Here is a 21,217-nt window from a genome sequence, read left to right as displayed (position 1 = left end):
TATCTGAGCTTTGTCTCCCACGATGACTAACACAATTTTTTGCATATAGTCAGTGCTTAGTAGATGGTTTCTGAATAACTGAATGAAGGAACTCACGAATAAAGGCATCTTGGCTGATCTCTACAAATTTTAAAAGAGCATTAATAAATGTTTTAGCTTTGAGCCACCAATGAATTAAAATTTTGATGACAATATCTAAAAGAGGAGGAAAAATCAATTTTTAACGTCAACAAGTTACAAACACATGGTTTAGAATTGTAAGACACTGGATTTTGGCTGACTGGCAGCTTGGCATAGAATCAGAGAGGTCCCTGACTCTAATGTATTATGGATGAAGTGTTCTGAAATAAAGTCAATTTGATTTAGAATCATAGACACTTTAGAGCCTATAGTGACTTGGAACACAAACAATGTAGGGAGAGAGGAAAAAAAAATTAAAATTTTTTACCTCTCAGTCACACCTGGCAAGATGAAGAACATCCAGAAGTGTATTCCAAACACAAGAATGACCTGGAAGATCACCTTTCCCAATACAGTCTTCCTGAGATATAATGCTCTGTCTACCACCATGGTTCCAAATTGAATGAGCACCATTACCAAAAATGCCTCAGGGACCTGGTCCTCTGAAAGTGAAGATGTGATATCTGCTGCTGCTGAGTGTTTCTGGGCAAGACAGATGAAAACAATATCCAAATGAAATTTTCCTGATAAGGAAACTCCCTTTACATAAACTTACACTAAACAAGTATAAGCAAAACCTACCCCAAAGGCCCAAAAGCCAAACACAATGATGATGAAGTCCACGGTGTCAGCAAGAAACATTAGCACATACACATCAGTCACAGCGCTGTAGTCTGGATGGATGAGGTTATAAAAGAACTGTCGGATGGGCACATATATTTGGAGGGTCCTGAAAAGCAAGCACCACATTCCCACTGATGTCAAGAAGATTGTAATGGGTAAAACCATGCCATTATATCTTGTGAGTGTCAGAAGGTCTTCCTCTTTTAGCCTTTTATTTTTCTGCTATAGCCAGGAGTTTACATTGACTCCCATCTCTAAACCCCAGAATAGTGATGCTTGAGGTCTGATCGCAGCATATAAAAGCTCCCCAGATCAGACAAAAGAAAACCTCTCTAATCAAGGTCTTTCTGGGTGCTGGAATCTCACATTGGTTCTTCTGTTTCCTTTGCAGAAGAACACCTAGGCAGTTAGGTGCAGTAGTGCTGTACAGAGAGCTGGAGTTGAAGTCAGGAAGATCTGAATTAAAATCAAATCTCAGACATTAATGAGCCAGGTGACCCCAGGTGACCTTTCTTAGTCACAGTTTCCTCATCTTTAAAATGGGGATAATAATAGCACCTATTTCCTTGGGTTGCTGTGAGGATTGAGGAAAATTATACGAGTAAAGCATGTCACAAGTCTTTAAGTGAAATATGTTAGGTATTTGCTGTTTTAGCTGCCATAGCTGTCATGGTTCCTGAATGGTCTCTAGTTCTCCTGATCATCCCCTTTACTCTGTCTTCCAGTATTTAGAATCTATTACCTCCTGTTGGTCTGCCTAGTCTCTGATCTACTGTCTTTGTTGTTTAGTCACTTCAGTTGTGTTTGGCTCTTCATGACCCCATTGGTAAAAAAAAATCTGGAGCGGTTTTCCATTTCTTTCTCAAGATCGTTTTACAGATGAGGAAACTGAGGCAAATAGAAGTTAAATGAGCTTCCCAGGGTCACACAGCTAGTAAGTGTCTGAGACTGGATTTAAACTCAGATCTTCCTGACTCCAGGCCAAGCGCTTTATCCACTGCTCCACCTAGCTGCCTGATCTACTGTATGCACCGATGCTATTTTCATATTTGGAATCAATTTGCTTCATCATAGAGCCACAGAATTTTGGAGTAAGAAGAAACTTAACAGCCAGATAGTCCAATCCAGGCCCCAAAGGAATGCTCACTTGCTTAGCAAGTGATCATTCAATCTTTGATTGGAGACTTTCAATAAGAGGAAGTCCTCTGCCTCTTGAGGCAGTCTACTTCACATTTGAAAAGTTCCAAAGGTGAAGAATACCAGAGATTGGACAGCTACATGGTGAAGTGGACACAGTATTGGACTTGACTTTAAATTTCACCCTGTTTGCCTCACTTTCCTCATCTGTAAAATGAACTGGAGAAGGAAATGGCAAACCACTCCAGTACTGTGGCAAAGAAAAACCCAAATGGAATCACAGAGAGTCAGATATGACTGAAATGACTGAACAACAACAAAGCTTAAGAATTTAATTTTCATTTAATAAGCCCCATTTTCTTTAGAATTTAAAGTTTACAATGTACTTTCCTAACAACATCTTTGTGAGATACGTGGCATAATAATATAGGCTCATTTTATAGATGAGGGGTCTGCAACTAAGAGAACTTAAATGTCTTGCCCATAGTCAAATAAAATGGCATGTAAAATACTTTTGACGATCGACAATATCGATAAGGCTTTATTTCGTGATAGCATTGCTAACTCTTCTGTGCTTCCATGGACACTAGGAGGATTCAGAATGTACAAATGAACCAACTGGATTGGACTGATTTCTCCACATTTAGTTCTCTGTCATTGAGCATTAGTTTTGGCATGCAGACATGTTTTTGTTGTGATTTAATTCTGCAGTTTTAAGGAATGGCTATTACCTCAAAGAAACATGAAAAAGGAGTACCTCTTAAAAAAGCATACTTCAATGAATGTTAGAGATATTGCCATAGTTACCATTGTAGGGAAATTAAGCATTTAAAGGATCCTCCAAGCCCCAAATTAAACAGGATCAGTTTTACCAAAGCACAAAGGAAACTGTAGTCAAAAACAAAAAGCAAAGTCAAGAACTAACAAAAATGGCCTTAAAATGGTTTAAACCTCAAAAAACAGAAACAAAACAGATTCTCAAAGCAACCTGGGCAGCTAGAGGTGCTTTTATTGATTCCTTGACAGTGCAGTCCAGGTTTCTTGAAGTTTGTCCTTTCTCTTCCACCCCTACCCCACCCTGTAGCGGGGACATGGAGGTTGGAGGGAGAGATTGTTAAAAGATAATCTTTATGGATAAAACTCATTTTTTTCAGCCAAGACTATACCAAAACTATTATCAGAATGAATGAATGAATGAAAAAAATTATTAAGTGCTTGCTATGTGCCAACCACTGGACTAAGTGCTAGGGATACAAATACAAAAGCAAAAACAGTCCCTGTCTTCAAGGAGCTTACATTCGAATTGGGGAAAATTATAGGTGAGCCTTAGTTCTGGCCATATTCATCAGATGGTAAATCATCCACCCTTAAAAAAGGTTTTGAGGATTTTTTTCTTCTACTGGGGCTGAGGGAATAATAAACTTTAATAAATATACTGATGTACTGAGGATTGGAATTTATCAAATTATAGAAATTCCCATGAGGAGCTAGTGCACTACAACTGGGCCTCTTACAACTCAATGTGTCACACAAAGTTAAGAAAATTATTTGAGAGATATTTCAATGGTCTGGTAACAAGTATGATTTAAAACCCACTGAAAAGCTGTGGGCTTGTGGTCAAGAACTAGGGGAACAATTAATAGAGTAATAATAAAATTCTAAAAAAACCAACTTTGAAAAATTTAAAAAACAAGACAACGAATGATCATGACTATAGCCACAGCTCTCTCTCTACTCCAATCCATCCCCCATTCAGCTGCCAAAGCCATCTTCCTGAAGTGTTGGTTTGACCCTGTCATCCCCCAACTCAATAGACAGATGGCTCCTATCACCTCTAGGATCAAGTACAAGGTCCTCTGTTTGTTGTTCAAAGCCCTTCATAACCTAGCCCTGCCCCAGGCCTTTCTAGTCTTCTTACACTGTACTTCCCACAACATTCTTCTCATTCCAATGACACTGGCCTCCTTGCTGTTTCCTGAGTAAGACATTCTAACTCTTGGCTTGGCATTTTCTTTGGCTACAGAAATCCCCACGTCTGGAATTCTTTCCTTCTTTATCTCTGCTTCCTGGCTTCTTTCAAGTCTCAACTAGAATCCCTCCTTCTACAGGAAGCCTTTTCCCAATCCCTCCTAATTCTAGCACCTTCCCTGTGTTAATCATTTCTCATTTCTCCTGTATGTAGCTTGTTTGCACATATTTATTTGTCTATTATCTCCTCTATTAGATTGTGAGCTTCTTGAGGTCAGGAACTGTCCTTTGCCTCTTTTTGTATCCCCAGTACTTAGCACTATGCCTGGCACATAGCAGGCACTTAATATATGCTTATGGACTGACCAAGGATCATGAAACTCAACTCCTGGGAGACGGTTGATGGACTCATTGTGCAAAATGACACGTGGGTTTTTTGTATGTGACAAATGTTTGGATTTGTTTTACATGACTGTGCTTATTTGTTACTAAGCTATGCTTCTAGCCGTATTCACAGTCTTGGCTTCTTGCCTCACATCCTTGCCTTGCTGCCACTCAAAGTCCTGGCCTGGATAGTGGGAAAAGCCTATGAGAAATTGTTGTACCTATTAGACCTCAATGCCTGGTTTATACTGATTTCTGAGACTCCAAAATTGCTTGTTTGCTTTGCTGCCTACCCTGTAGTACACGGTTGTGGGGGAAGGGTAAGGTATAGTGCAAAGATTGATGTAGACCCCATTGGTCTTGAGGTCAAAAATGCTGGATTTGATTTCTGGTTTTGATTCTTATAAGGTAGGTAGCTGTGAGGAAGTCCCTTAATTGCCCTGAATGTCACCTTCTTCACCTGAAAAATGGAGATCATAATATGTTCTACCTTCCTCACAGGGTACTTGGAATAAAATACACAGGTTAACTGTGTCTATAGGAACATCTCATTTTAAAGTCTGCTGTAGTAAATGTGGGGCTGCTTAATGCAATTCAGCAAGCATTCATCCGATACCTACTATGTTCAAGTCAGTGTGTTTCTCACATGATACTCTGCCATTAAAAAGACTACACCCATGGCAACAGAAGCAGTTTTTCTTTCATCCCACATAATATCTGTATAAAGTAATTGACTCTAGGTTTCCGGCCCTATGAGACAATAAATAAACTAAACATTTCCAGTTACTCACTTCTTTATGGTGAATGCTTTTGCTTTGATGAGGTGTTCTTGGAACTTTTCCATATACAGTTCCCTTTTACTCTTTTGCTTAATGCTGAGTACGCTGCTGCCTTTTTGACTACTGTTCCGAGTACTGGTGCTGCCTAGAAATAAAGAGGGATACAAACATGGTGTCAGAACCAGGGTTTCCATCAACACCATAGTCACATGAAGTCTGTATGATAGTATTCAAGAACATATAGACTGAGTTAGAAGTGTTTTGGGATAATGTATATAGACATGGATGCCTTCAAAATCTTTTCAGAGTATCTCAAACACAGAGTAATTCAAAATCTGTGACTCCTTTACCTTAAAAAATAATTACATACTAAATTTGGTTTATGACTATATAACTTCACGGGCTAGGATGGTTAACACTTTGCTTCTCAAATGCTAATGAAATCTATACCATAAGCAGCCATAAAGAGAAAATAGTGTTTGCAGTACTGAAATAGGAATCAGGAGTTGTAGTTTCTTTAAACTGTACCTGAGACCCACAAAATCCCATGTTCATACTTTACAACAAAATGAATAATGAGCCAATTATGCATGAAGAATAAGAAACAGGAACTCTGTAGAGACATTAGTGCCCACAAAAAGAACGAGGTATCCAGTACATTAGGAAGATCTTAAAATCTTAGCAGCCCAATGAGGTAGATGTTGTTATCATCCCCATCTGTAAAGATGAGGAAACAGTGGCTGAGTGATGTTAAGTGACTTGCCTAGGATTATAGAAATGGTAAGTCCCTGAGATAGGATTTGAATTCATGGCTTTCTGACTCTAAGTCCAGTACCTATATCTCTATACCTTCTTCCACCTAGCAGCCTAAATCCTAGGGCTCTTAATCTATAAAAATAACATAGGATAAGAAGGGAGAGTTTGCAATCTTCATCAATAGAGAGAGAATCCTTACAAATGAAAAAAAAATTGTTCAAAATAACAAAATAAACAATTTTTTAAAAAAAAGAGTCCCTTAACCCTTTATACTATTGTAGATCCTCCCCTACATTAATACTCAGTTTGGATTAATACTCATATTGGATTACTCCCATCATCTACTGTCTTTGCTCCTATTCATGTGCAGCTGAATGAAGCTGGAAAAAAATCATGAAAGTTGGCTGATTTTGTCCACTACAAATTTATATTACATAATATCAACAGGGCCCTTATGGCAACAAGGTAATATTTTTTATTCCTTCCTAACGGATTTACTATCTCACTCACCAAAATTCCTTTTCCATTTTTATCCTTCTTCAAACATCCCATGGCTCCCTGTAAAATGATTGCTATTGTTCAGTCCTGTCTGACTCCTCGTGATCCCCTTTGGGGTTTTCTTGGCAAAGATACTGGAGGGGTTTGCATTTCCTTTCTCAGCTCATTTTATAGATGTGGAAACTGAGGCAAACAGGGTTGAGTGGCTTGCCCAGGGTCACACAGCTAGTAAGTATCTGAGGCAGGATTCGAACTCAGGAAGATGAGTTTTCTTAATTTTGGCCTGGCACTTTATTCATTGTGCCACATAGCTGCCCCCAAACAACAAAAAAGTGGATTCACTATCTCACTCACCAAAGCAGCTTTTCCATTTTTTCATCCCTTCTCAAATATCCCATGGCTCCCCAACTCTTCCATCTTTTCAGCTGGGAACTTTGCCTCATTTTGGTGGAAAAAAATTGAAGCTCTTTGCCAAGAGCTCCCTCTTCAGCCCTCCTCTTCAACTCTCATCATTCAGTTGCCTTCCAGCATTTTATGCCTACTTTACACAAAGAAGTGGTTTTCTCTTTGTGAAGGCAAACTGCTCTAAATGCACAAGGGATCCCATTCCACGCTGTCTTCTTCATTAGATTGCCCCATCTCCCCACTCTCTCACTAATCTCTCTCTTCCCCTATCTACTGCTGTTTCCCTACTGTCTACACAACTGGGCGCTTTCCTACCTTGCCAGTCTTCTAACACTTTCCTCCCTTTACTTACTCTATGATACAGTAACACTGGCCTCCTTGCTGTTCCTCACACATGACAATCCATCTTCCAACTTCAGATATTTTCAATGCCTATTTCCTAGGCCTGGAATTCTCTTCCTCTTCATCTCTGCCTCCTGACCTCCTTCAAGTCTTAGCAAAAATCCTAGTCTCCACAAGAAACCTTTCTTAATTTACTTTCATGCCATTAGTGCCTTCCCTCTGATATTCCCAATTTAGCCTATCTATATGTGGTTTGTACATAAATTGTCTCCCCTAATTGTTTCCTTTATTAGACTGTGAGGTACTTGACAATAAGAATTGGGGTTGTTTTGCCTTTCTTTTTATTGCCAGATTTAGCACAGGGTTTGTGTTAAGATAACAATTATTTATTAAGTGCCCATTTGGCCATAATAGGTACTCAATAAATGCTTGATGACTTTTTTTGTCTAGATTTTTGATTTCATTGGTGGAGAGGATCATGGGCTGTAGGAAGACTCATCTACCAATGGAGATAAGCAACTTATCTGTGAGTGAGAGAGTCTTAGAAAATTGTATATGTCCAGAAGAAATTAAATGACTTGCCTTTGAAGGTGAGAGACTTGGGTTCTTCCTAATTTCAAGGTCCACTCTCTATTTTCATCAAAGTAAAATACAATAACAAAGCAAGGCTTGTCAACTCTATATTTCTAATGGTTCTTCTAAGGATTAATTAGTTGACTTGTAAATAATTTTAAGCTCTTCATTTGAAAGTACAAAAGACTAAATATGCTCGTTTTCCATCACTATACTGACGTCCACTATTTATGCTGTCCACTACATACTATTCATTGCTGGTAAGAAATCCAAAACTCATTTCCAGAAATAATTTAAAATTTGGTTATTACAAGGTTTTAGTCTTCAAATCCAAGTGAAATTCCAACAGAAGTTGCAGTTATCACCCAGTGTACTCTTTAAGAGTATGCCTTATGTTACCAATAAGTGGGACAGATACCTCTCTTGGACCTGTTTGAGGAGAAGCTCGATCTGTGGGACAGGTGTGAGTTGCTGCTAGAGCTCTTTCGTCTGATGGCCGCCTGTTGCTCTGGGAAGTGGACATGGACTGATTCCACTGATGCTGCGAGATTGATAGATTTCAATGAGTCAGAGGAATCTCTTCTTCCCGTGTTTAGTGAGAGTTCATCATCAGAGTCATCTTTATTGGTCCCAGTGTCAACAGTATCATCTTCATCCCATAAACCGTGACACTGAAAAAGCACAGGAAACAATAAGTCATATTGGTAGCGTGAAGGATGGTCAATAACCCCATCTGACTAAAGAACAGTAAGGATGAAAACAAACAACATCATTCCCTGGGCATTGTAACATCAAATGAAGAACTTCAACATGGATTTCTTTTGTTTGCCTTTTGCACTAAAAAGCATTTCACAATGCCCCTAAGAATAAGAGAGAATAGGAAAGTGATGAGTAGAGGAATAAAAAGAAAACCTAGTGAGATTAATGGAGACAAACAAGATCTAGTTTTCATTTCTTAAAAATGTGTTCTCTTTATTTGTTTATTAACTGTTGTTATTAAATCAACTTAATTTATGAATATATCTTTTCTCTCTCTCCTACCCAGAAAGCTATTTCTTCTAATCAGTTAGAAAGTCAACAAGCATTTATTAGGTTCTTACCATGTGCCAGGCACTATGCCAACTGCTGGGGATACAAAGAAAGGAAAAAAATAGTTCCTGCCCTCAAGAAGCTTATATTCTAATGAAGAAGACAAAATGCAAATACTTAGGTGCAAGCAAGGTATATGAAACCGAAATAAAAGGCAATCTGAGAGTGGAGGACATTGGTGCTGGAGGAAGGAGGCTCAAGAAAGGTCTCCTCTAAAAGATGGGATTTAAGCTGAGTCTTGAAGGAAGCCAAGGAAACTAAGAGGCAGAAGTGAGGAGGAAGGACATTTCAGGTAAGGGGCACATATAACACAAAGGCATAGAGATGGAAGATGGAATGTTGAACCCAAGGAACTTCAAGTGAGCCAGTGTAGTTGGCTTATAGAGTACATGGAGGGGAAGAAAACAGAACAAGACTGGAAAGGTAGTGAGTGATTGGGTATAAAGAACTTTTGATGCCAAACATAGGACTTACTATTTAATACTGGAGATAATAGAGAGCTGCTGGAGCTCACTGAGAAGGGAGGTGGGAGCATGATCAGACCTACATTTTTGAAAAAAAAAGTCACCTTGGTGACTGAGTGGAGGATGAGGAGAGACTTAAGCCAGAGGGATCAGTTGGCAGATTATTGTAATAATTCATATGAGAGGAGATGATGGCCTTAGCTGGGTTGGTATTTGTGTGATTGGAAAATAGGTGATGTATATGAGATGTGCGAAAGCTGAAAGACAAGATTTGACAATGGATTTGCTCTATGGGGTGAATGAGAGTGAGGAGTTGAGGATGACACTGAGGTTTTGAGGATGACTGACAGTTGGACAGGAAGGAGGAGAACTGAGAGAGAACGATATCACGAAACCCTAGAAAAGAGAGAATATACAGGAAGTAAAGGCTATCGTCAGCGTCAAATATTGCAGATAGGTCAAGAAGGACCAGGGCTGAGAAAAGGCCATTTGATTTGCCAATAAGGAGATCACTGATAACTTTAAAGGGGCTGTTTATAACAAAGAATGTGCATCTAGGTGGTGCAGTGGATAGAGTGCAGGGCCTGGAGTAAAGAAGATTCATCTTCCTGAATTCAAGTCAGGCCTGAGATACTTCCCAGACGTATGACCCTTGGGAGGTCACTAAAACCTGCTTGCCTCAGTTACTCATCTGTACAATGAGCTAGAGAAAGAAATGCCAAACACTACAGCATCTTTGCCAAGAAAACGCTAAATGGGGTCACAAAGAGTCAGATATGACTGAAAAACAACTAAACAACAAATCGTAACAAAAAATGAAGAAAAAAAGCAAAAAAAACCCAAACCCTAACCAATAGATCAACATTCTGCCAGTATATGCATAGTCCCCAACCTTTTCAAAGAAGTGAAAAGATGAAGTTTTTTCTTCATAGTCAAGTTTAGTCATTAAATTCCTTTTTGAGGAGAAAACTTAACATTTTTAGATAGAAGTCAAATTCATTATTCAATTCTATAGATTTAAAACATAAATATCATATTTATGCAAATGAATTACATTCTAATTATTTCCCTTTCTCCCCCCACTTTTTTAATCCCCTCTTTAGGATCAGAAAATTGCTTTGCTTGTGACTTCTTTCCCTAGTATCATCCTACCTCTTAACTCTTCTTTCCCCAGTTTCCATTTGTTTCTCTGAAGAGTTTGATATATTTCTATACCAAACTCTGTATATGTTCAACCCTCTAAAGGGTAGTGGTAGTGCCTTAGATTATGCCTTAAACAGCTAGAGAATAGTTGAACAAATTATGGTATATGAATGTAACAGAATATTATTACACCATAAGAAATGACAAAAGAGTTTCATGTTGGTAGAATCTAGACCTGTGATTTCACCAGTACAGGGAACTCCTGCTTAGAAAACACCACTGACTAATTCAGAATGGAAACTTCTGAAATCTATAGTCTTAGAGAGTTTCCTTGGTTACTGAGTAGTGAAGCAACTTTCCTAGGGTCACACAGCCAGAATGTATCATAAGGGACTTGAACCAAGGTATTCCTGACTCTACGGCCACCCTCTAACTACTATGCCATACTGCTTGCTACGTTAATTTTCCTAGAACACTGCTTACATCATATCATTTTCCTGCCACCTGTGGTGGCTTATCATTGTCTATAGCACCTAATTTAACTTTTCTTCTTGTTGATTAAAGTACATTATAATCTGGCCATGTCCTGCCCATCTTCTACTGCTTTCCATCACAACTCCCTTGTTCCAGGCAAGGAAGTCTCCTTCCTGTGCCAGATATTCCAAAAATATTTCAAAAAAGGAGATATACAAATGAATGGAATACAATTTGGAAAATGCCCAAGTGCAGGGTCTGTATATTTCATGCTCATTCTTGTTTTCACTGCCTTTTGCCCATGCTGTTTTCCTAAAATGAGTCCCCTTTCCAGTTTTCTTTGATTATGCAAACCCCACTCATTTTTCATTCCTCAACTTAAGTTCCTCCTCTTACATGAAGCTTTCTTTGATTTCTCCAGCCCACAATGAGCTCTCCCTCTTCTTGTGAACTTCATTTGCATTTATAAATCTTTTTCTCACAACTAAACACTTGCTTATATGCTGCCTTGTGTTCTCTGATTTTCTTTAGTTTTGTAAGTTACTCTTTGTCTAGAGCCATATAAACATGCCAGGGGCAGACACTATGTCTTTTATGCCTCTCCTATTTCCTCCATCTGGCATTAATGGGAATATACCCATGCTTTAGGAAGAATTTGTTGATTGATTGCTTGTCATACCTTTAAAATTGATCGGTGGAAGAAAAGAGCCAGGAGCTGAATAAGATCATAAAGCACATAACCCTCTTTTTTCTCCACCCCAATGATGTTTGGTGGATGGTATGGCTTGTCTTTGTAGAAATCCAGATTCTTGTTCCAGGGAAAGAACCCAAATTGGAAGAAATATTTGATGACAATGGCCACCTATGTGGAAATGGTAAAAATATAAGTGATAGGTATATTCTCAAAATTTCATTGATGGCAGAATAATAATTACAATGGAACTGATTATCTTATAGTTTTGATTGTAATAGTTAATAGAACGGTGCAAGATAAAAACATTTTTACTATTCATTTAAAGGTAGTGTGGTGTAGTGGCTATTAGGCTAGCCTTGGCTTCGGGAAGACCTAGATTCAAGTTTTGCCTCTTAGACACAACAGCTTTGTGACAATGAGGAATTCACCTAATTTCTCAGTACCTCTAGTTTCTTAAGATAGTGAGTTACAAAGGAGTTGTTAATGTGAATCAGTGCAAAGTTTTCATGCCAGGAGCTCTCTAAACCAGATGAAGTCATAAGTCTCTCCCCTTCCCCTCAAATCAATTTCAAAGCAAGAATAACACTTTATTAGAACAAATGGTTCTCTAATGAATGAACATAGTAAGTTGGCCCCAGAATCATACTGTGCCTGCCACTTCTTTCAGTTATTCATGTTTAACTATTTTTTCCTTCTTTCCTTCCTTCCTTCTTTCCTTCCTTCCTTCCTTCCTTCCTTCCTTCCTTCCTTCCTTCCTTCCTCAAATCCATTTATACAGCTTGAACTAGCACTGCCACAATGCCACAATGATTGAATGTTCCATAACAGTAATTACCTAGTTTTGAGAAGCTAGGAAAATTTGTTTTTGTGGTTTTACTATATTTACTATTTCAGATCATTTACTGTCATTTGTGTGCAGATTTAGGGGCTCATAGTTCACTAAAGCTTCACTTTTGCTATGTTCCCCTTCTTCAAGCTACGTTTAGCAGCTGAAAAATGTATGAAACTAAAGCAAAATGATTTTTTCTGTATTGCTTCTCTAGTTATAAAAGAAGAAAAAGCTGAAATTAATTTAAAATTAGTTTTGGGGACAAGCTGAAAATCAAACTTCTCCATCTTGCCTGTGGATGACTAAGAGTTCAGTCCTTTATATTAAGCCTGGGTATTCTAGGGGTGGGGGAGCTGTGGCCTTGAGGCCACATGTGGCCCTCTAGGTCCTCAAGTATGGCCCTTCAACTGTTGGATTTGGTCAAAGGGCCACACTTGAGGACCTAGAGGGCCACACGTGGCATCAAAGGTGCAGGTTCCCCACCCCAGGAACTCCTCATGTGACTCAAATCTCAAATATATGGGACAGTTCATTACCTTAAATTGAACACTGTTAAGAAACCTGTTTTAACTTTGATGATGAATTGTTGAAAAAAAAAACTTTCTCAAGCACCAGTTCTGATCAATTCAGCAAATATTGATGAAGCACTGCTATGTGCAAGGTACGATGCTAGATCTGGAGTGGGATTCACAAAGATGAAATTGAAAGATACAGTCTGTATACTCAAGGAGCTCAGAGTTTAGTATGGGGAGAGATATTTACAAAAATAACTGTAATACAATCTAGAATTGAATTAAATGCCTAGAACAGGCTGCTACTTGTGACCTTTTTGGGGAGGCAGAGATAACTGCTAGTTGGGTACAGAGGTGATCGGGAAAGTTTTCAAAGAGGAGGTAGCACTTGAGATGTTGGAGGGACGCCCATACATATAAATGCTGGGAGAGTCTTTCAAGCATGAGGGATAGCACATGTAAAAGCTCTAGTCCTATCTTGGGCATGGAAATTGTCGTTTAAGTAGCAAATAAAGACCATTAATGTACTTCAAACCTTTTGGTTTCAAGGACCACCCCCTTTTTCTTATTTATTCCTATGTCCACCATAAAAATCAGTATTGGTCCATCTATCAAGAACCTAAAGAAATCAGGAAGGAAAATCAGACAAAAAGATTAAAGGAAATTGTAAATGTCATAGTGTCTTCTTTCCATCCCTTTTTACTTAGCATTCATGGAAATCTGAGACTTTTAGTATCTGATAAATTCGATTAGGCCTGAAAGATTTGGTCTATTTGGTTTGCCAAAGCATGTCTCTTTGCTTTGTATATAATGGATGGAACTGTGTTGAGGGCTCCCCTTTATAGAGGTCTAAGAGGTGAAGTCACCTGCCCCCCAATTCATAACTAGGAAATGTCACATCTGGGACTTGAACTTAGATTTCTTCTCTCCAAGTGCATCCATCACACTAACAAAAAAAAATTAACTGATTTCCAGTATGGGTATTTTCACTGTAGTGAAATGTGAATAGTAGAATTTCTAGTTACAGAATAGATGAATTAGAGACCTAACTGAGTCAATGTTTTCTGAAATTTAGGTTTGAAAGAAATTTTAATCTTCAGGCAACAAGTTTAGTCCCAAATTGATTAGCTGTGTGGGTGAAACTACTTTTCTTGGTGCTGAGACAGGAAAAGATGGATGGACTGTGTAGCATAAACAGCCTCAGCTTGATATACTTAGTTTCTATCCCTGTTGATCAGCCTGGAACAGTGGTTCTCAGACTTTTTGGTTTCAAGACCCCTGTATACTTTTGGAAATTGTTGAGGACCCTCCAAAGAACTTTTGTTTATGTGGGTTACATATTTTGATACTTATCATATTAGACATGAAAAGAGAATGATTATGAAAATAAAGTTGACTTTGCAGATCCCCTGAAAGGGTCTTGATGATCCCTAGGAGTCCTTGGACCACCCTTTGAGAGCCACTTGTCTAGAGTCTGTTGAAAAAGGAGTTTCAAGTTGGTTCCCAAGGGGCACTGACTTTTTTTTTTAGCCAAAGGCTAGTAAGCTCACCAGGCCTGTTGTAGGGCCAGGATGTAGCACCAAGTTAGGGTCTCCAGGAAAAATCCTACTACCTCAGATTTTTAATTGGAAGTCAGCAAAGTACAGTAGAAAGAGCACTGGATTAGGAATCATGAATTTGTAGTTGTAGTATCAGCTTTGTTACTTATGAATTATAAGATCTTGGCCAAATCACTTAACTTTTCTAGGTCAAAGTTTTCTCATCTATAAAATTAGAGAGTTGGAACAGATGATATCTAAAGTCCTTTCCGGCCCTAGTGATCTATGAATGTCTATGGATGTTTGGAATTTTGGTTTTCTACTTAGTTTTATCATAACACATCTGTTCTGTATCCTGAACATCTGTACACATATTTGTTTTATACATAACTTTTCAGGAACTTACTAACACATAAAACAAAATTGAGCTGTAAGTAGTATATGGGTACCACATGCCGAATTTACATACCTCTGTATAGACAATGGCTGTCATCCAGAAACGCCTACTGGGCCTAGGGACCGAGAGCATGGCCCAGAGGAAGATAAGGATAGGAAGGACAAGGGTAATCATGGATGCCGAGATCATGTGATTGAGGATAATCACAAAATAACAGACCATTTCTGAGCGGGCCACTAGAGTGTTGTAGAGGGCATAAAATAGGAGCAAGAATCGAGGTTGGTCAACATAAAATTTTTCTGACTCTTCTAGCTCTTCATCATGAAACATCCTGTAAAAGAAATAACCCCAAAAATTGTAAGGAAAAAAAATTTATTTTAAAAAGCTTATGTTTTTTCAGATGTTTCTAATTTGTGCTAGGCAGTTAGCTATAAATCCTCTTAGAATTCAACAAATCTGTGAAAGGAGAAAGGGTAAGATGATGAAGTCACAAAAGGTTCAATTTCATCTCATTTGTTTATTCTGAACTAATTCCTCTTTTCTTTCCCTCCCTTCTTTCTTCCAAAGCTCAGCTCATCTACCACCTTCTTCAAGGTGCTTTTCCTCATTCTCTACGTTCTTGGTTATTTTCCACCCTATTACTTCTAATTTATTTTGTTCATATTCTGTACTTACTCCTGTGTATCCACCGCCCCTCCCTCCCCCCCCCCTGCCCCAACCTGGTAGAATATTAACTTCTTAAAGGAAAATATTGCATTACTTTTTTGTCTCCCTAATGCCTAGTACAGTGTGTGGATGATAATGGGCATTGATTAAGTGTTTGTTGATTGAGATCCAACTGAAAACATGCCTTTGGCAGTGTCTTATTGGACTGAGAGGAAATCTTAGAGTCAAGAAGACTAGGGTTGTCAGGGGAGCTAGGTGGCACAGTGAGTAGAGCACCGGCCCTGGAGTCAGGAGGACCTGAGTCCAAAAACGGCCTCAGACACTTGCCACATGAACTAGCTGTGTGACCTTGGGCAAGTCACTTAACCCCAATTGCCCTGTCAAAAAAAAAAGAAGACTAGGGTTTAAGACGGGGTGGAGAACCTGTGTCCACAAAGCCACATGTGGCCCTCCAGGTCCTCAAGTATGGCCCTTTAACTGCATCCAAACTTCACAAACAGTTGTTTAAAAGGCCACACGTGAGGACCTAGAGGGCTACATGTGGCCTCCAGGCTGTAGGTTCCCCACCCCTGGAGGCTTGTCTCTGACATATACTGCCTGTGTGACCACAGAGAAGTCAATTATTGTCCTAAGACCACAAACTGCAGAACTGTTTCTGAGTCACATTGGCAGAGGAGTTTCTTCATTAGGAAATAAATGAAATAAAATTAGGAAAGAAATGAAATCATGTATTCGGCGGGGGGGAAGGAACTCATCCCTATAGTTGTGAGAACGTAATTTGGTGTTCCTAATTGGAATAATTTATAGGACTGCAGTAGGAAAATTCAGGAACTTTAAAAGTCATATTTTTTCTACCTATCTCACATTCAACATGGCTAAGAAAAGTCATCTGATATCAGCATAAATATCAAGTTTTCCCAAAATATTTTTCTTCAAGATGATAGAACAATAATTCTGAAGAGAATTTTATCCTTTATCTTATAATAATGCTTAAAAATTTTTTTAGGAACAGATTTCCAAAGTCTCCTATTAGAGTGACTGGAATTCTAAAGTTGTATCTACATAATACAATGCATTCAGATGAACAGTAAACAAAATAATGCCCCCCCACCTCAGAAAAAGCAAACAAAAAATCCACCCCCCCCAACTCAGTTGATCATCTGGGTGTTTTGTCCAAATGACAGAAGATAGACTGAGATGTTCACTTTTCTTTTGGATATCAGGCCTTGAATAGAAACTATTTCAGGCTCAATCCAAAATCACCTTGTTCTGAATACTAGTCCAAGATCATGTCCTATTGCAATGGTCTTCTAACAAAGTTTTGTAAGTTCTATGAGGCAACCTGCTCCAAATAAAGCTGGACTAAGACAGAAATTAATTACTTTTATTACTGCATATTTCTTGAATAACTGTTACATGCATGGCCAGGACAAACTGGATCCTTTTCAAGTAAAAATGCTCTGGAAGGCAAAATCCTAGCACTGACATTTCCCATTCTCTATTCAGAGAAGCAGGCCTTGGGAAAGTGTTCCTATATCTAGCTGTTAGGATTTCCCCCGTGGTGGTAGTGAGGAAGGGAAGCCAAGTTAGAGAGTGAACTTGTTGGAAAGTCTCAAAAAATGGTGTTTTATGTTTTCTTAGTTCTTACTTGTTTAAGAGAAGCTCACTGGCTGTCAGCTCATGTGTCAAAGGGAGCGGGATGCTTATCTCTGACTTATCTGTCCGGCTGTCATCTGGACTCACTACCATATGGTTCTTGTCATCAGAGTCATCGTGGGAGCCAAAGGAGAGGCGTTCAAAGCTCACTGCTTTGCTATAGGAAGGTGGGGGCTCTACATCACCATCCATGGTATCCATTGTATCCACAGTATCCACAGTGGAATACTGTGGCAACTCGGCGTCTGAGGTGAGGTCCACCTCCACTGAGTCCTCATCATACTCATCGTCCTCTTCATCTTTTAGCTCAGGCAGGGGGCCCACTACTTCTTCTTCCTGCTCTGCTTCTACTTCTTCAATGGTTTCAGTTGTCCCCTGGCGAGAATACAGCAGGGTACACTGGGTGGGCTCACTGTTAGGAAGAAGAGAGGGTGCAAAAAATACTTTGGATTAATATGATGATTGCTCACAAAATTCTACTGATTTGAAGATACTAAAACACCCTTAAAAATGGCAAGGCACTTTCCTAAATGGGTATTACCCTATTACCTTTAATCCTTCAACATCCTGGTAAGCCCTGTATGGTAGAAAATGCACACAGCAGTACTGTCTCCCAAATGCAAAAGTTAGTGAGTGAATGTAGTTCATGCAAAATGAGCATCATTTTGTTAATGAAGCATTTGAAGTATCCTATAATACATAGAAAGAATTAATGACTTCCGGATCAAGGCATAATATTGACCCATATATTTATTTAAAAATACACAGCTTACAGAAAGCAGAGACCTTGCCAGTACTAATTAGAAGATTTTGACTGAATTATACTTTGATATGGGTCTTATGTAATGATCCTGTATAGATCCATATGGAAATTAAAATGAAGGCATATGATAATCAAGACTAAAATAAAAAATGGTGTGTGCACTTCTCTTATCATCAAACTACTCTAAAATTCCTTGACTTCTCTATTCTGGTTCTTAGTTTCTGTGTGTGTGTGTGTGTGTGTGTGTGCGCATGTGCATGTGTGACAATATATATCACTTCATATATATTACATAATATATTACACATATGATATAATAGATATGATGTGATATATACATACATATACATATATATTATATATATATATATCTTCATCTGGATTTGATGTCCATTTTTATACTTCTGCCAATCCATAGAATTATAGAATTACCAGAGTGGGAAAAGTACCTCACGGTCTTGAATCTCCATTTCAACAGAATCTGTCCCAAGCAGTCATTCAGACTCCGTTTGCAGATCTCTAGTGATAGGAAATACTTTATCACCTGGGAAGGCCCAGTCTATTTTTTGACAGTTCTATGTAGTGGGAAGATTCTTCTTCTTGAGTTGAAATTTGTCCCAGCTTTTCTCTCATTACCACCCATATCTCCTTGTCTCATCCTCAGGTTCACATGGAACAAGCCCAATCTCTCTTCTCTGTGAAGGCCTTTCAAGTACTTGAAGCTAGCTAGCATGTGGAAACCTGATTTTTAGTTCCCATATCACACTGGTTGTCCTTGCCTATACAAGCGCTACCTTGTTAATTTCTTTCCTAAAACATGGCACCGATTCTTCAATTTGGTTTCTGTGCCTTGTAAAACTGCATTCCATTCAGACTTGCCATTTGCTGTTCAGTTTGATTCTCTTCTCTACCCCCTCCTTTATTAACACTTATTCCAAGGGTGGGGAACTTGTAGCCTCAAGGCCACATGTGGACCTCTAGGTCCTCAAGTGTGTCCCTCTGACTGAATCCAAACTTCACAGGACGAATTCCCTTAATAAAAGGACTTATTCTGTAAAACTTGGACTCAGTCAAAAGGCTGGATACCAGGACCTGGAAGTCCAACGTGGCCCCGAGGCTGCAGGTTCCCTACTCCTGATCTATACCATTCATTTCTTTCCTCATTTCCTTGCCCAATTCACCCTATTTCAGATGTTTGCTCCTAGGCTTCCTTTTCTGTGGCTCTTTTCTACTTCTCTCCTCTTCTAGCTCCTGTCTCTAGATTTCTTTAGATTTCTTTTTGTTCATGTTTTTATATCCTGCCTAAGGAGCTGGAGGCATAGCACACGGATAGAGTGCCAGGCCTAGAGTCAGGAAGACCTGAATTCAATCTGGCCCCAGTTGCTTACTACCTATGTGACCCTGGTCAAATCACTTAACCTCTGTCTGCCTCAATTTCTTCCTCTGTTAAATGGAGATAATACCTGCCTCCCAGAGTTGTGATGATCCAATGAGATATTTGGAAAGTGCTTTGCAAATCTTAAAGTACTACAGAAATGACAGCCATTATTACTTTCCTTTTTTTGAGAACTTTTTTGAGAACTTTCCCTCCAGGCCCAAGGCAGGCTAGTTATGGATACAATATACTAAAACAAATATAAGTTATGATACTGCAATAAATGGTATATACTTTTTAGTATCCCTCTTTTTCTTCTATTCTTTCAAAGAAGATAGAGAAAAATATCCTGGGAATCTGAGTTGTGATGAATGCTAAAATGAAAACTATTAGACCATTGAATGTATATGGTAGTCTGACTTGTATACTTAGAGGCTGGGCCTATCATAGGGCCTTCTGAGACCACCCTGGCCCATTTCTTAATTTAAAAAATGAAAAAGACTTGGGTGAAATGACAGGAGGTCCACTTGGGATTTCAATATCCTCATGGGGTCTGGTCCTGGTCTCTGTGATATGGAAAGTCTCTAGGTTTTTTTGTTGTCAATTTGCAGTTGTGTCCAACTCTCTATGACTCCATTTAGGGTTTTCTTGTAAGAGATATTAGAATGGTTTGTCATTTTATTCTCCAGCTTACTTTACAGATGAGGAACTGAGGCAAACAAGGTTAAGTGACTTATCCAGGGTCACACAGGTAGCAAGTGTCTGAGGCTGGATTTGAACTCATGAAGATGAGTCTTACTAATTCCAAGCCCAGTGCTCTATCCATTGCATTGCCCAGCTGCCCCAGTGTATCTAAGGAGAACATGCCAATGGGAATCTCTCATAGACTTACCTCAGGCTGGACTAGAATTCCTAGGAGGAATTAGAAATGGATTCATCCTTTGGGGGAAGTTCAGGTCATAGGAGTTAGTCCAGGACTTGATCAAACTTTTGGTGGCCCTTGTTGTAAATGACTATATTCCTAATGTCCCTGGATTTGTGTTATGAGGAGCCAAGGAATACCTAAAGATCCTATGTCAGAATGGCAATATAGATGATGGATTGGTCTTTACTCTGTTAGGCTGAATCTTGACTATTAAATGCCTGGTAAGTGCCAACATGTTATGGAATAATTCCTATATTATACAATTCCTTTGTGAGGAAAAAAACGAAAAAAAATCAAGAATCTGACAACACCATGCTTAATAAAGCCATTTTTCTTTTTGTTTTGGGTCATTTTAAAATTTAAGTATTTAGATTCCATCTCATACTTCTAGCGTCTGCTGAATTTTGGAAAACAATCAATTTCTTTAGCTTGCATGAAAAAGACTACTAATTAGCTCAATTAGGGAGAAAACAGCAGGACTGGATCACCAAATAAGTTTGCACCAAGTAGCCTGGTTCAAGGACATGCAAAACTGAAGTCAATTAATCTCTTCTCAGGTTACAACATCCTATTTTTGAAACAAGGATAAAACACACTTTGACTTTTATATTACTAAAGCATATGAATATAGACAGGTTTATTCCTGGCCCATTAAATCCTGACCAAATATGGCAACTTTCCAGAATATATCTGAATGTCTATCTAACTTTGAATGAGCAAATCACAAAAATGTTTATCCCCTTTCCTGATGCTTTTCCCCTTCCTATTGTAGCCTAAACAAGCCTCTAAATCAATGAGAGAAACTGCCTCTTTCCCAGTTAACCTTTCTTAAGAGGAAGGAAAAGTTGAATTAGTCAGAAATAAAAGATAATCTTTAAAATAAAGATTTGAAAGAAATTCATTCCAGACCAAATCAAAGAAATGATTCTTTTCACAAATCTTGAGAACTACTAATGTTAGCCCCAGAAAAGACGTTGCCTATGCTTTTTGTTAAACACGCAATTTAAAACAAAAGAAAACAAAACAACAACCACACATGAGAGCAA

General features: G+C 38.7%; 1 protein-coding gene across 2 annotated transcripts in view; it reads right to left on the bottom strand.

Annotated features, from left to right (window-relative positions):
- PIEZO2 (piezo type mechanosensitive ion channel component 2) overlaps nucleotides 1-21,217 on the bottom strand; it is a 539,671-nt gene that overhangs the window by 31,825 nt on the left and 486,629 nt on the right. For both annotated transcript variants that reach the window (XM_036741022.1, XM_036741023.1), the window contains 7 exons: nucleotides 17,101-17,520; nucleotides 14,859-15,117; nucleotides 11,496-11,678; nucleotides 8,065-8,317; nucleotides 5,085-5,217; nucleotides 763-910; nucleotides 449-663 (listed from right to left, as the gene is read on the bottom strand). In XM_036741022.1, coding sequence (XP_036596917.1) covers nucleotides 449-663; nucleotides 763-910; nucleotides 5,085-5,217; nucleotides 8,065-8,317; nucleotides 11,496-11,678; nucleotides 14,859-15,117; nucleotides 17,101-17,520 — 1,611 coding nt within the window. The remainder of the gene's footprint in view (nucleotides 1-448; nucleotides 664-762; nucleotides 911-5,084; nucleotides 5,218-8,064; nucleotides 8,318-11,495; nucleotides 11,679-14,858; nucleotides 15,118-17,100; nucleotides 17,521-21,217) is intronic.

Source organism: Trichosurus vulpecula, chromosome 1, assembly GCF_011100635.1.
Source record: "Trichosurus vulpecula isolate mTriVul1 chromosome 1, mTriVul1.pri, whole genome shotgun sequence".
In the NCBI taxonomy this organism is placed as follows: domain Eukaryota; kingdom Metazoa; phylum Chordata; class Mammalia; order Diprotodontia; family Phalangeridae; genus Trichosurus; species Trichosurus vulpecula.
The sequence above is the reverse complement of the archived record's forward strand: the minus strand, read 5'-3'. Positions and strand labels throughout refer to the sequence as shown.